The following is a 15189-nucleotide window of genomic DNA, read 5'->3' on the forward strand; positions in this document are numbered from 1 at the left end:
CCAGCCCCTCTCCCCTCCACAAAAATTGGGGGGGTGGGGACTAAAAGCTCCAACCCTCCAATCATGTGGTTGGTTCCCCTGACAACCAGCCCCCATCCATGGGTTACCTAGTGGCTTTCCTCGTTAAAAGTCACCTCGTTAGTGTAACAAAAGACACATTGATCACTCTTATTTAGGAAATTCCAAAGGGTGTTAGGAGCTCTGCCTGGAATGGAGACAAAAACCACATATGTATTTCTTATGAGTGACACTGTCACAAGTACCAAACCAAAAGTTTTTCACTTAGCAGGTTTATTTTCACAGGTCAGTTTTATTACATTCTACATATTTAATATATTTCTATCTGTTCTGCATAGATGGCATATTTATTAACTTTTATAGTTGACTTTTTCCTTTGATATTTGCTGCTACCTGGCCTGAAGAATAGGAGGATAAACAAAACTCGCTTGGTGGAAACACGGTGCAGCATTTAACTTCTCCGCAGATCTTTACTGTGATGTGGGCTCCAGTTTCAGCTTTTCTACCTCTTCTTTGTCATATCCTGAACAGACGAGGGATCTTCCCTTGGGATAGCGAGCACAACACTTACGAAGTTCTTGGATGACAGCCTGACACTTAGAGTCCCTGAAGTTGTTGGCTGAAAAACAGACAGGCAGACCCTAGTCATGATCTCATTGGAATAAGGCACAGGGAGTTTTAGATCATTGCTTCCCACTCCTTTTTACATTATTGTATGCACAGATCTGGGACAAAGAGGATCTATCTAAGTCCAGTAAATTCTTTCTGATTTAGAGACCAGTCAACAGGTTAATTAGGAAGAAAAGTGTGATTTACAAAGTGGTCAAAAGGTATTTTTCTATATAATTTTGTTTTCTTTAAGGCTGAGTTAATAGCTTATGTACCTTTTTCTAGGGCAGTGTTTCTTAGCCTCCCCCCTTTTGGTTAGCTCCTTTATAATTTGGTGAATCAGAAAAGTGCCCATACCATGCATGTTATTTTGCACACAGTTTTCATGTGGCTGGTAGACCCTTCCCTACCAAGTCTATGCATCAGAGGTTTGAAAACTGCAGCCTCAGGGTCAACCCTTTTTTACAGCTGTGAGCTAACAATGGTTTTTTACATTTAAAGGGTTGTAATCTCTCTCTCTCTCTGTGTCTGCCCAACAAAGACCTCCTGGCCTCCAAAGCCTAAAATATTTTGTTTGGTTCTTTACAGAAAACATTTGCAGACCCCCTAGTATATATAAGTCAAGGAGGAATTGACCTGAGTCCCTCGATAAAAATGGGGTGCATGGGAGTTAGTCTGTGGTAGGAAAGACTATTCTGATTACAAAGCGAGTATAGCAGGGTGGATGAGTCCAGGCTTGGAGTCAGACCAACAGGATTCAAATCCTCACTGTAACCCTTACTAGTTGTGTGACCCTGAGCAACTTATATAACTTCTGTGTTAATTTACTCATCTGTAAAATGGGGAGTCATAGTTAATATCTATCTCATGGATGATATGATTAAATGACTTAATATGTTTAAAGCCCTTTTGGCTGTGCTTGTCATCCAGGGGATGCTTAATGCTAACTCTTAGTCCTTCCAGCCCTCCATTCTTCCACACTGTAGCAAGGGGTGCAACTACTCTAACTTGATTCTTGTTCTCCTTTAACTGATGGTTGCTAATTCAAATCAGTTAGGAATTTATTTGGGAGAAGGAATTAATTGTGAAAAAGATTTTTGGTTTTTCTTAAATTTGGAGAAAGGGATGAATAAGATGGCATTATTATACATTAACACTTTAGATTAAAAGATTAAAAAAATAAAAGATTTTAAATAAAATATTGCTTACTTCATAAAATGAAAAGTTCAAGCATGGAAGTTAAAAGTCAAAGGAAATACACAAATAAGGGTTCCTTTGGTGCTGAGTCTTTGGGGGAACTCAACGTTTTTCCTTTCTACCTTTCTATATATTCATGGGTATCCATCTCTATTACTCTACTTTAATAATGGGAAATTATTTTAAAAGTCAGTTTTCAAATTCCGATAGTCTAGAAGCTTTTTCTATTTGTACTGCCAATAATCATTCACTGATTGAAAAAAATGAAGTCCTCTGGCATTTAGTCAAACATTGGCTGATTTAAAACCAAACGAACAAATCATATCAAATATACTTTAGCTGAAATTCACTTTTGCCTTTTAAGACAGTTGCTAGACTTCTGGTCAAGATGGAGGCATATGAAAATATACCTTGTCTCTCTGCACAACTACAGAAAAAACTACAACTAGACTACAAAACAAATATTACCCAGAAATGTCAGAAAATTGAGCTGTATGGAAGTCCAACAACCAAGGATTTAAAGAAGCCACATTCATCCAGATTAGCAGGAGGGGTGGTGACGTGGAGACATGCAGAGAGGCACATAGAGGTGCAGAGATGTGGAATGGGCGGTCCCACATACATGTATGGTGAATAAAAATTGAACGGGAGACCTCGGGCATGAGGAATTCCAACCGCAGACCAGACCACCACCCAGCCCAGGGTTCCAGTGCCAGGAAGTTAAGTTCCTATAACTTCCAGCTGTAAAATCCAGTGGGGATTGGGGTGGCAGAAGAAACTGGGACTCACAGGACACTCCTCTTCAAGGACCTGCAACTGTCTTAGGACTCATGCAGACTCACTCCCTCTGGGCTTCCGCACAGGGGCGGCAGCTGGAAGGGCACCAGTGGCATATGGGGAAGAAGTGAAATGACTGGCACCAGGGTAAGTGCTGAGAGTAAGCTTGCTCCTGGGCAAAATTCCAGAAGCCAGGCAGCAACATTGTCCCCTCTCTGAGCCCTCCCCCACACAGAGCCACAGAGCAGTGTAACGGTTACCCCGCCCTGGCCATTACCTAAGGCTCCACCTCATTCAACTCTCAGGTGCACTTTTCTACAATAGGCCATGCTACTAAGGCAGAGAGTTAAAGCAGCTCTACCTAATACACAGAAACAAACACGGGGAGGCTGCCAAAATGAGGATACAAATAAATATGGCCCAAATGAAAGAACAGAACGAAACTCCAGAAAAAGAACTAAACAAAATAGAGATGAGCAATTCATCAGATGCAGAGTTCAAAACACTGCTTATCAGGATGCTCCAGGAACTCACTGGATACTTCAACAGCATAAAAAAGACCCAGGCAGAAATGAAGGTTACATTAAGGGAAATAAAAAATCTATAGGAACCAACAGTGGAGGGGATGAAGCGGAGAATCAAATCAATGATTTGGAACATAAGATAAAAAAGCATTCAATTACAATAGCAAGAAGAAAAAAGAATTAAAAAAAATAAGGACAGTATAAGGAGCTTCTGGGTTACCTTCAAGTGTACCATACCAACATTCAAATCATAGGGATGCCAGAAGGAGAAGAGGAAGAGCCAGAAATTGAAAACTTATTTGAAAAAATAATGAAAGAAAACTTCCCAATTTTGGTGAAGGAAAGAAGACATTCAAGTCCAGGAAGCACAGCAAGTCCCAGACAAAATGGACCACACCAAGACACATCATAATTAAAATGCCAAAGGATAAAGAGAGAATCTTAAAAGCAGCAAGAGAAAAGGAGACAGTTACCTACAAAGGAGTGCCCGTAAGACTGTCAGCTGACTTATCTCAAAAGAAACTTTGCAGACTAGAGGGGGACTGGCCAGAAGTATTCAAAGTGATGAAAAGCAAGGACCTACATCCAAGATCACGCTATCCAGCAAAGCTATTATTTAGAATAGAATAGATCATTTAGAATTATCATTCACAGAGAAGATAAAACTAAAGGAATTCATCATCATCAAGCCATTATTATATGAAATGTTAAAAGGAATTATGTAAGAAGAAGAAGATCAGAACTATGGACATTAAAATGGAAATGAATTCACAACTATCAACAATAGAATCTAAAAAACAAAGTAAGTGAACAAGCAGAACAGAAACAGAATCATAGGTACAGAGATCATTTGGAGGATTATTAGTTGGGACTAGGAAGGGGAGAGACCGGGGGAAAGGTGCAGGGATTAAGAAGTACAAATAGAAAGGGTTGCCGGTTCAATTCCCAGTCGGGGCACATGCCTGGGTTGCAGGCTGGGTCTCCGGTGGAGGCCACGTGAGAGGCAACCACACACTGATGTTTCTCTCCCTCTCTTTCTACCTTCCTTCACCTCTCTCTAAAAATAAATAAATAAAATCTTTTAAAAATTATTTTAAAAAAGTACAAATAGGTTGTTACAAAATAGACAGGAGGATGTTAAGAACATTATAGGAAATGGAATAGCCAAAGAACTTACATGCATGACCCATGGACATGAACTAAGGGGGAGACTGCTGGAGGGAATGGGTGTACTTGGTGGAGGGGGGCAAAGGGGAAAATTGGGATAACTGTTATAGCATAATCAATAAAATATATTTTTCCAAAAGACTTAGTTGCTGACTTTGGCAGCTTGAATTGCAATTGTATTTTTAACACCCTCCTTCTAACCTGACTGCTTTTAAAAAGTGAGCTGTCAGCCACAGGTAAGTATAACCAACCCATTTTAAAACAAGTCTTTTTTTAAACTGAAGAAGATACAAATAAATGAAAGCATAAACTGTGTTCATGGACAGGAAAAATTAATATCATCAAAATGTCCATACTATCTAAAGCAATCTACAGATTCAATGAAATTCCTATTAAAATACCAATGGCATATTCCACAGAACTAGAACAGATACCATGAAGACTCTAAATAGTCACAGCAATCTTGAAAAAAAGAACAAAGTTGGGGGAATCATGCCACCTGATATCAAAGTAGACTACAAGGCCATGGTAATCAAAACAGCATGGTACTAGCATAAAAACAGATATACAGCGCTGGCTGGTGTAGCTCAGTGAATTGAGAGCATGGGCCTGCGAACCAAAGGGTCGCAGGTTTGATTCCAGTCGGGGCATGTGCCTGGGTTGCAGGCCAGGTCCCCAGTTGGGGGCGCATGAGAGGCAACCACACATTAATGTTTCTCTCCCTCTTTTTCTCCTTCCTTTCCCTTCTCTCTAAAAAAATAAATAAATAAAATCTTTAAAAAACAGACATATAGATCAATGAATCAGAATAGAGAGCTCAGAAATAAACCCACACTTTTATAGTCAATTACTATTTGACAAAGAAGGCAATAACATGCAATGGGGTAAAGATAGTCTATTCAATAAATGGTGTTGGGAAAATTGGACAGATATGTGCAAAAAAATGAAACTAGACCACCTTCTTACACCATGCACAAGAATAAACTCAAAATGGATTAAAGACTTAAACGTTAGACTCGAAACCATAAAAATCCTTGAAGAAAACATAGGCAGTAAAATCTTGGACATTTCTTGCAGCAATATTTTTTCTGATATAGTGCCATGGACAAAGGAAACCAAAGAAAAATAAACACATGGGACTATATCAAACAAAAAAGTTTTTGCACAGCAAAGGAAACCACCAACAAAATGAAAACACAACCTACTGAATGGGAGAACATAACTGCCAATGATACATCTGATAAGGGGTTAATATCCAAAATTTATAAAGAAATGCCAAAAAATCCAATTAACAAATGGTCAAAGGACCTCAACAGGCACTTCTCCAGAGAAGACATAGAGATGGGCTATAGACATATGAAAAAATGCTCAATGTCACTATTCATCAGAGAAATGCAGATTGAAACCATACTGAGATATCACCTCACACCTGTTGGAATGGTTATCACCAATAAATCAACAAATAACAAGTGCTGGAGAGGATGTGGAGAAAAGGGAACCCTAGTGCACTGCTGGTGGGAAGGCAGACTGGTGCAGCCACTGTGGAAAGCAGTATGGAGTTACCTCAAAAAATTAAAAATGGAACTGCCTTAACACTATACTTTCAGGGATCATTTCTATAGTTTGTTAAAAATGGAGCTGCCTTATGACCCAATGATTCCACTTCTGGAAATACAGCCAAAGAAACCTCAAAAACTAATTTGAGAGAATATATGCACCCCTATGTTCACTGCAGCGTTATTTACAATAGCAAGATTTGGAAGCAGCCCAAGTGCCCATCAATAGATGAGTGGATAAAAAAGCTGTGGTACATTTACACAATGGAATACTAGTTGGTCATAAAAAAAGAAGGAAATCTTACCCTTCGTAATAGCATGAATGGACCTGGAGAGCATTATGCTAAGTGAAATAAGCCAGTAGAGAAAGATAAATACCATATAATTTCACTTATTTGTGGAATCTAACAAAGAGAATGAACTATCAAGCAAAACAGAGACAGACCCATAGACAGAGCAGTCTGACAGCTGTCAGTGGGGAGTAGAAGGATTAAGCAAAAAAGGAAAAAAAAGAGAAAAAACTCATGGACACATAACAGTGTGGGGACAACAGGGGTGGCTGGGGCAAGGTAGAGGAGGGTATAGGAGGGATAAATGGTGATGCAGGAGACCTGCCTTGGGGTGGTGACCACACAATACAGTGTACAAACGATCTGTTGTGGAATTGTGCACCTGAAACCTGTATAATTTTGTTAACCAGTGTCATTCAAATCAATTCACTAAAAAGGAAAAAAAATAGTTTTTTTTTTTTTTTTAAAGGACTTTGCTCAGCTTGGTAATTCTCAACTCTGGCTGCACATTAAAATCACTTGGTTAGCTTCTTAAGACAGATTCCTGCCTAGACCCTGGCAACAGGCAGCTTGATTTCATTGTTCTAGGCAAGTTTTTATAGCGCTCCATGAGATTCTACTATACACCCAGGACCGCAAGCTCCAAGCTTAGATCATACCACTTTTTATTTTCTGTATCTTTGATTATACATTCAGGAAGATCTTCAGGCTAAATTAATTACAGAAATATATTCTGAGAGGAGTTAATATAGTTTGCTGATAAAAAGAACAATTGGTCTCTTTAGTTAGTTCACAGATAAAGGGGAAAAATATTTTAAAAGCATTGAACATGGTACCTTGTAAACATTTCTGTATTTCACAGGCTTGTTTCTGGCACGGATCCTTCTGCAGCATATCCAGAAAACTAAAATAAGAAAAATGATTTTTATTTTGTCTTTTATTCATAAAGACTTTAAAGCCCCTCTAGAAGGAATTTTCTTCAGAGACAGGCAGTATGCACTTCCAATTGCTGGAAGACAATCACACTGAAAAATACTCTTCCCATTCATAGGATGAATCAACTGTATTTTTATAATATCCATTTCACTTGATTCGGAAGATATAAGTAGCTTTACATGGAAATAAAAACCCTTGAACTCAATGAACTCATTTTGAATATTGTAAACCAATGTTGGGCTAGAGGAGCGACACCGCTGCCCAAAGTGCCTGCCCACTGCCCGACTCTATCATTCACAAAAACACCCTTGGTAAATGATCAAGTTCCTTGAGCCTTTTTTCTTATCATTTGTGTGTAAACTGGGGATCTTACCTACCTCAAAGCATTGATGGAAGAATTAAATGTGATAAAGTATACAAAGTGCATAGAATAGTGTCTGGAAGGCAGTAAGGACTCGCTACATGGTAGCTATTGTTCCCAAGATTTTTAAAAAGTAAAACTAAGGTTTTTACATATAAACTGTTATAGCTATTTTAACTCAGGAAATTCTTTATCAGGCAGTAAATGCTTTCCTAGGAAGCAGCAATATTTGGCCCTGAGAAAGGTGCTAGTTAAGCAGCTAAAATGTTTTTTTGGAGCTCTTACAGAAAAGACTATTTAAAATATCTGTAACCAGAGAATGAACTTAAGTGCCCACGATTTTGATCAGCAATTTCTAATAATTTGAAGACACAATTTCAGAAAGAAAAAAGGCCCAGGAGCCTCTGTAGCTGATTTCATTAATGCAAATGACCTCTTTCCCCCGCCCAGATCCCCCTAAGTTCTCAGTAGATCCAAGTTAGGCCAGTACTGGGATGGGAAACACTGGAGCAAAACCTAGAATATTTACAGGATGGGAGAAGGAAAGGCAGGTGAATTGCTACAGGGCAAATAAGCGACCAATAGATGTTGATGCTGCTAGGAGCTGCTCTCTTCTCTCTAAATCAGTACCAAGTCCTTGGTGATCAGATCATCTGTTCTGTAGCAGGTGCTGACTTTTGTGGGATTCATCAGATCCCAGTTCCAGCTGATGATGTCCATTAAAGGTTCTATGGCAACTTCCAATGGAGTCAATTTCAAGTTACGTATCCTGACTAAGTGCTTTTGTTGACTTGCTTTCTGCCTGCGTAACCCTCTCTCTGCAGTTCCACTTGAGGTGTTCTTCATGACCCTTCCTAAACTTCTGTGTTCTTGAGCAGTTTTTCAACCCACTCCCTCCCCCAGGCCCACAGGTGGGTGCACTGCAGTGGTGGATGAAGTGATTGCCATATACTGAACAGATCAGAGGAGCATATCTTCCTAGAATTCCAGCACCTGGAAGAAAAATAGATCATTAAAATCACCACAACCAAACAGACTTAAAAAGACGAAGGAGAGACAGTGGAGAAACAAAAATACATACCAGGTTAATCATCAGGCAAAAGCTTAAGCAACAGCTCTTCTACTCCCCTGACCTGTCAGAAGAAGAAAAGTTTATAGAGTACTCTGTTGTAAGAGTCCCAATACAATGAAAAATGATTAAGCAACATGTGTACCATTAAATGATGCTGGATCTGCCACAAGCGGGAGTTGTTATCCATGTAGCGCTCCCCAGGGTAGAGTTGCCACATGAGAGGTAGCTGGGAGGTAAGAAGGTGACTTGGCCTAGCTGCGTCACCTAAGGGAACCTGAATTTGCTGGACCCGTGCCCTTAGGAAACTCGTCCCCTAATGGAAAAAAATGATCAAAAATAAAACCAAAGACTTTAGGATATTGAGGCTAGTTAAAAACCAAGTTTCTTGAAAGCAAAATCAATAAAGAAATAAGCAAAATATAAACAGTTACCTCTTCCACGACGGCCACCCACGTGCGCTGGTATTCGTCGCGGTAGATACCCTCTTGGTGAACCCAGAGGTGATCGGGTGGAGCCCCCACATCCTCTCCTGCCATTCTGGGCTTTGAGTTCCAATTCTAGCCCTGCTTTTCTCCACCTAAGCCTGCAGCACCCGCGCACAGGACACAGGTGTGACTTTTTGGGTTTGAATGAACTCACCAGTGAGCAAGGTGACCTGGTACTAGCAACCACCAACCAGTACCAAACCTCATATATGTCTACTTGAACAGCCTAAATAGAACCAAGGACATCTGAAGCTCCCTGTAAGACACTGAAGTGACACTCAAGCAGAGCCTTGGGTTGACTACAAAGCACTCAAGGATTCGGTTAGGTAAGGAGTTCTGTGTAGCAAATGTAGGACTACGAGTGGGGACCCCCCAAAAACTGGAATTATCTTCTGGAGGATGGGCCCCTTGTAGTACAGGCTTCCCCCACTAGGAGAGTATTCTAGGCACGCATCTGTATCAGTATACCAGCTAGCCTTGTTGGGAGAGGCTGCGTTTAGCTTCAGTGATTTTTTTTTTGAAGACTCTTTCAATGCATTTGCCCATTTCATGATGGGTGATTTACAAGTACACCTTGCTGAGTGTTCAGCAGTTTTTGACCAAAATGGCATAACCCCCATGCCCCACCCTCCCTAATCACCCAATCTTGCCCTGAGCAAATTTTTTGTTTCCCTGGATGAAAAAAGTCTTCAAAGGGAAATGTTTTGCCAATGTGGAAGAAGTGAAACAAAAACCAGCAGAAACACTAAAAAGCATCAAAATCCACGAGTTCAAAAACTGTTCTGAACAGTGGAAAAAATGTCTTGGTAGGTGTATAGTATCAAATGAAGAGTACTTTGAAGGTGACTGAAGTTTAAACATGTAAGAATAAGTATACAATTCTTTTATAAATAAATTATGTTTTTGGGGGGCTCCTTCATAGCAGCACAGGAAGCTGGCAGTGATCTCAAGTCTGCATTCAAAAAGCAGTGTCTTATAAAATATAGTTAGCAACAGAATATGCACAGGAGTGTGCCTATGGGCACACTTAATTGGCAGGAATGCAGTATAACAGGTACATGGATGCCATCTTCCCCATGTAAAAGCAGTTTTCATTTTAAAAGGTTAAGATTGTAAAAGCTGAATCATGTGCATGGCTTTCTAAATTTGAATCAAAAGTTTGTTTTAACAGCAAACAATGTATTTGTCAGTTTACTTAGAAAGGTTACTTATAGCAGATGGGCATTTCCAGAAAAGGGTTTTCATATTAGGGAAAATATTTAAGGTAGCTTCACAGAATTTTTGAGCTGCAAGAGACTTTGGGGATCATGGTGATTTGGAGCTGAGAGAAAATGATAGTTATCCATCTAGGTCCTTGTTTCATTTTCATAATGCTTCAGGATGTCACAGAAGCCCATTTTCCATACTAGTGTGAGTTTTAATTCTGATTTTCCAAGTCAAAAGGCCAGAAAAATTCCTCTGCCCTTTGAGAGGTATAGAGGAAACCCCCCTCCTGGACAAGCTCTTTACATAAGGCAGGCTAGGCTCTAAACCCACAACGATGCTCTGCCCAACCCTGGATCTCATTTCAGGGCCTTACTATAACTTCACCTGCATTTTGCACTTTGTACAGCATGGTTTTTCACTGTGTTTCTACTTATGGCAGAGCAAAGAGATACACCACTGGGGGATCTACACCCCCCCCCCACCTGCAAAACAAAGGCCTCCTATTTCCATTAGGTGGGAAAGGAAGTGCAGCACAGCTTGGGAAGTTGTTAAACCCTCAAGTGAGACTGTCAAGGGCAAATGAGATGCCACAACACAGTATGATGCAGCCCAGGACAAAGTTAGCCAGGAAGAACTGAGTTAAACCAAGCCCCTTTTTCAAAGACAACAATGAGTCTGATTTTTTCTCTCTAAACAGTTAGTTTATCTTCCTTTAAAGGGAAAACAGAAAATATCTTTTATAGATTTAAGAAATGGTCTGACTTTAGCAAATAATTTAAGAACATCACCGTTGTTTTGCCCATTGTACCCTGATTCTGAGCCCATCGTAAGCTCCCACCTTATAGGGCTCTCTCATTTCAAATTTCCCATATTATATGACTCTCCCATTTCAAACTCATCTAAAGTGAAACCCCTTCTCCTTAATTAAATTCTGGCTTCTCTCAATGGCAACAACACCCATCCTGATCCTGCAGAAATTTACGAGTTCTCTTGGAATTCTTCATCAGCTTCAGTTGCTACATCCTATCTGCTGCCAATTCCAGGAAGCACCACAACCACCATATTTGAGATAAACTTTCTCCCAAATACCAGGCTCATTTTTAGCCTCATATTCTTGATCTTGCTTTCCACTTGCCTAAAATGCCTCCTCAGGCCTCTCTATCTCAGTACTAGCAAGTATGGCAGAGTGCAGGTGCCTGCCTTCTCTACAAAAGCTTCTTGCCTCTCTGGCTACTATAGCATTTATGTCTAAACTAAAGTTCATATTTTGGCATCTAATTATAAACTGCATTGCGTATTTGTTTTGCTTATTTCAGAAGTATTGTCTCTCCCCAAATACAGTATTTAAGCTCTTAATTGCAGGAATGATATAGTACTGGGCACTCCAAATCTCAAATACTAGTCAAATAACATTCCTGCAAGTGGGTGGATATATAAGGTGAGTAGAGATGGGAAACAGATGAAGGCCATATATACTTGAGTAGAGACTGAATCTCTAGGTGTGAGTATTACATAGCTATATATATTTTTTTCAAAGGTATTTTTTCCATTTAGTAGATACAATTGTTCTGCCTCTCCTCCTCCCCAGATTTTTGGGAAGGAGTGATACAAACAAAACCCCAGTGCTAATGTCAAAATAAAATATATTATTAAAGTCTGGATTTCAAGTACAAAAGAAATAAGTGTGACTACTTTGAAAGTAGAAACCAAGTGTTGCAGATTTCAGGGCCATCTCAACTTTACAGATATGTCCTAGCAACTGTATCATTACAAAATATTCTTAGAAGAAAGGCAGCATGGTGTGCTGCTGTGATCCAAAAGCCAATATGCTGGGCACCAGCAGGATGACCCTGGGAACAAATGCCAGCACATGACCCTGAAGTTGTGTCTGCTCCCACTCAGAGATAGCATGAAGGCCCAGTAAAAGGCAATTGCAGTGATCAAGGGACCGACCGAGAAGCTGTGGTATGAACATGAACTAACATCCTCAGCGGAGAAACACAAAGGCTGAGGGATAGGGATTGAGATCAAAGCCCACAGAATTACAGGTTGTGTAAATGTGATTCTTGGAATACCTGCCCCTAACCTTTTCCTTGGTCAAATAAGTTTGGGAATCTTGTAGAGTCATAAAGCACATTAACATAGTAAAAGCTCTGGCAAGTTATACAAAAAAAGAAACTTTATTTTGTTTAACATTTCCCAAATTTATTTGACTAGAGAACATTTCTCTGCATGTGACACTTGATGAATCTCTTAAAACCTCAAAATAAACTGAAGTACAAGGTGCAATATAATAGACAGAACATAACTTTGTTCCATGCAACTCAAGGAATACTACCAGCTGCAAATTCCAATGGATTTTAAAACGTGTTTTTATATAGCTTTATCATCCATGAAGGCACGAAAAGAGATTGTCCCCATGGGGGTCACCTCGATGCCACAGAGACCACACTGGCCTAGAGAGACTATTTCTTAGTAAGGCATTTTGTAAATTATATTTTAAATGGATGATATACAACATAGAAGGCTTCCTTAGGTACTAATCTGAGTAAGACCGTTACTTTTCCTTTACAGAATGAATTATTTTGTCTTTTTTGAAAGGATAATTAAATTTCCAGGTCTTTTTTTTTTTAACAGTTTTAAACATTAATCAGTTGAATACACTTATTTCATTTGAAGTCAATTAATGAACTCACCCAATTATAATGGGTGAGGTTACCAAGAACAAAGGCCCTGGAGTCAGCCTGGCCTGTGTATAAATGCTGATTTTGCCACTTACTAGCTTTGTGACCTCAAACAAGTTAACCTTTCTACACCTCAGTTTTCTGAGGCGTGAAACGGGAATTAAAGAACATATTGATCATGATAGTCACACTTATTTAGCACTTCTTAAAGTTTTATATATAGATACTTTTCATCTTCATAATCACCTGATTATTTTCCCCACTTAAAGATGAGGGCAGTAAGGCACAAAGAAGTTAGGTAACTTGCTTGAGGTTACACTGCTAGGAAGTTGCAGAGCCTGATTCCAACTGGGGCAGTTTACATATAAAAGGTATATAAATGCTTAGTAGATTTTCTAACCCATAATAAGTTTGCCATAAATGCTAATAGTTTTTTTTCTACTCCAATTAAACATTTAGGGTTGTAAAATGCAGCCATTAGCATTATAAAATTTAGGGAATGTCATTTTAGATTATGAGATCAAAATCAACAACAAAGGTGGTTTTCTTTTCGAACGTGCCTAAAAACAATTTATAAACTCAAAATATCCCATGACTGAACATAATAACATCCATTCTAGCCCCATGAGGGCAAAGCATACTAGCCACAAACAGTAATTGAAAATAATATATGGTGCAAAATCGAAACTTAAAGAGAATATTTAGATGGGTCCAATGTAATTGCAAACGTAAAATTTCTCCCAAGCTTCATTATCAACACTTATCGTGGAAAGATGTGCCATGTGATCCTTAAGCATTTGGCAAAAATGGGGGTTACTGGAATGCATATCAAATAGTTCTACTGTATGAGGGCCTTATCTGTAGCGAAACTTGTGTTGGAACTGATTTGGGAGAAAAGAGCAAAGCATCAACACCGCTTCAGGTAGCACCTTGGGAATGTTCCCTTTCCAGTACTTCCAGGTCTGCCTGGCTTCAAAACTACACAGGGAAAATGAGATCAAACAAAACATAAACACTGGTGGGCTGTGGAGGCGGCAAGGCATATATTTTTCTTTGATTTAGAATCGTTCCTAAAATCCACGTGCAATTCCTAAACTTCGGAGTTAAAAGGTCTGTGCTTTCAACCCATGGCACGTTAGGCACACGTCAAAAGAAAATCACTTTTACCTATAATTTCACCATGTCCGAGCATCAAGACAAGGAGAGCTGAAAAAGGTGGGTAACTACTGTGACACATCCGACTTTCAATCAAAACTGAAGTCCCCCACTCCTCTTCCCCGTAACAAATACTCAAAAGCCTTTGTAGAAAGTAGCAGCAGCCCAGGTTAACAATGATACTTTTTCAGATAGAGTACAGCACTTTCTGCAAGAGGTTACTCACATGAATATAATGTTTCTTGGGCTAATTAATCCGCCTCGAGATCAGAGAGGCTAAAACTTCCAGGTCCCCACCTCGGGCCAATCAAGCTGGTATCAGGGCCGAGGTCACCCGAACCGAAGTTACGAGGCAAGTGCCGGCAACCGGAAGAGGTCCAGGGAGAGTGGTACAAAATTCAGGGGCCGTAACTTGGAAACAAAACAAAATAAAACCTTAACTATCCTAGGACTAAATTTCAGAGAGCGTCCCACTAGCTCCAGGGACTGGTGCGCGCGACGATGCTGCCTCAGGACTGCACCCAGAGCGTGTAGGCCGCGTAATGCTCTCCTTAGCGGGCGGGTAAAATGGGCGACGGCACAGGGGAAACGCCTACCCGACCGCCCCGGAGCCGCTCACGTACCACGTCCGCCTACGGCCCGAGAGCACCGCCTCCCAGCCACCCCCACCGCCCCCGCCGCCCGGCCTAAAGCCCCGTCAGCGGCCGGCCACCGCCCTCCGTCCCGACGGCCACGCCTTGCCCCAACCGGCGCGGGCGTTTCCCAGGTGCCGCCGGGCAGCCCCGCCCCCGCCCCCAAGCTCCGCCTCCACGCTCCAGCCTAGCGCCCGCCCCGCCCGCGCTCCCCAAGTCCCGCCTCCGCGGAACCCGCTAGCTGGAGCTCCGGGTTGTTCAGGCCTGAGGGGGCCTGAGGCGGACGTGAGCAGCGTCGGACCAAGATGGCGGTGCAGGTAGTGCAGGCGGTGCAGGCGGTTCATCTTGAATCGGATGCTTTCCTAGTTTGTCTCAACCACGCTCTGAGCACAGAGAAGGAGGAAGTGATGGGACTGTGTATAGGGGAGGTGAGTAGCTCGGCCAGCCTGGCCGGAACCCTGAAGAGCAGTCCAGCGAGTCCTTGGAGTTGACGTTAGTTAGCGCCCAGGGCTGCGGAGGC

The 15189-nt window shown here is 41.0% G+C and overlaps 3 protein-coding genes across 8 annotated transcripts in view; 1 reads left to right on the plus strand and 2 right to left on the minus strand.

Annotated features, from left to right (window-relative positions):
* Positions 1-274: 274 nt before the first annotated feature.
* CMC4 (C-X9-C motif containing 4) lies at positions 275-14657 on the minus strand. Of its 3 annotated transcripts, none has more exons than XM_024564392.4 (3): positions 14264-14657; positions 6975-7042; positions 275-637 (listed from the first exon to the last, which is right to left on the minus strand). In XM_024564392.4, exons 2-3 carry the CDS (start codon positions 7030-7032, stop codon positions 489-491), a joined length of 207 nt encoding a protein of 68 aa, XP_024420160.1. In that variant the 5' UTR covers positions 7033-7042; positions 14264-14657; the 3' UTR covers positions 275-488. The 3 variants fall into 3 exon arrangements, with proteins under 3 accessions (XP_024420160.1, XP_045054576.1, XP_045054575.1); XM_045198641.1 differs by lacking the exon at positions 14264-14657 and adding an exon at positions 8066-8200; XM_045198640.1 differs by lacking the exon at positions 14264-14657 and adding an exon at positions 7965-8102.
* MTCP1 (mature T cell proliferation 1) lies at positions 8289-9595 on the minus strand. The gene is made up of 4 exons (XM_024564390.3): positions 8939-9595; positions 8650-8820; positions 8517-8568; positions 8289-8428 (listed from the first exon to the last, which is right to left on the minus strand). The coding sequence occupies exons 1-3, from the start codon at positions 9041-9043 to the stop codon at positions 8521-8523; spliced, it is 324 nt and encodes a 107-aa protein (XP_024420158.1). The 5' UTR covers positions 9044-9595; the 3' UTR covers positions 8289-8428; positions 8517-8520.
* A 238-nt stretch (positions 14658-14895) lies between the features above and the next one.
* Positions 14896-15189, plus strand: part of BRCC3 (BRCA1/BRCA2-containing complex subunit 3) — a 59462-nt gene continuing 59168 nt past the window's right edge. For 2 of the 4 annotated variants that reach the window (XM_024564344.4, XM_024564345.4), the window contains exon 1: positions 14897-15097. In XM_024564344.4, coding sequence (XP_024420112.2) covers positions 14975-15097 — 123 coding nt within the window. In that variant the 5' untranslated portion in view covers positions 14897-14974. Of the gene's footprint in view, positions 15098-15189 lie in introns of all 4 variants that reach the window. The other 2 variants (XM_053917120.2, XM_024564346.4) reach the window with 2 other exon arrangements.

The sequence above is a fragment of the Desmodus rotundus genome, chromosome X (genome assembly GCF_022682495.2).
Source record: "Desmodus rotundus isolate HL8 chromosome X, HLdesRot8A.1, whole genome shotgun sequence".
Classification (NCBI taxonomy): Eukaryota; Metazoa; Chordata; class Mammalia; order Chiroptera; family Phyllostomidae; genus Desmodus; species Desmodus rotundus.

Coding starts and splice junctions, on each gene's coding strand:
- CMC4 (XM_024564392.4), bottom strand. CDS start 7,032: ATGCTGCAGAAGGATCCGTGCCAGAAACAAGCCTGTGAAATACAGAAA. Junction 638..6,974: donor AATACAGAAATGTTTACAAG/GTACCATGTTCA, acceptor TCTGTTTTTCAG/CCAACAACTTCAGGGACTCT.
- MTCP1 (XM_024564390.3), bottom strand. CDS start 9,043: ATGGCAGGAGAGGATGTGGGGGCTCCACCCGATCACCTCTGGGTTCAC. Junction 8,821..8,938: donor GGGTGGCCGTCGTGGAAGAG/GTAACTGTTTAT, acceptor TTTTTCCATTAG/GGGACGAGTTTCCTAAGGGC. Junction 8,569..8,649: donor AGATCCAGCATCATTTAATG/GTACACATGTTG, acceptor TTCTTCTGACAG/GTCAGGGGAGTAGAAGAGCT.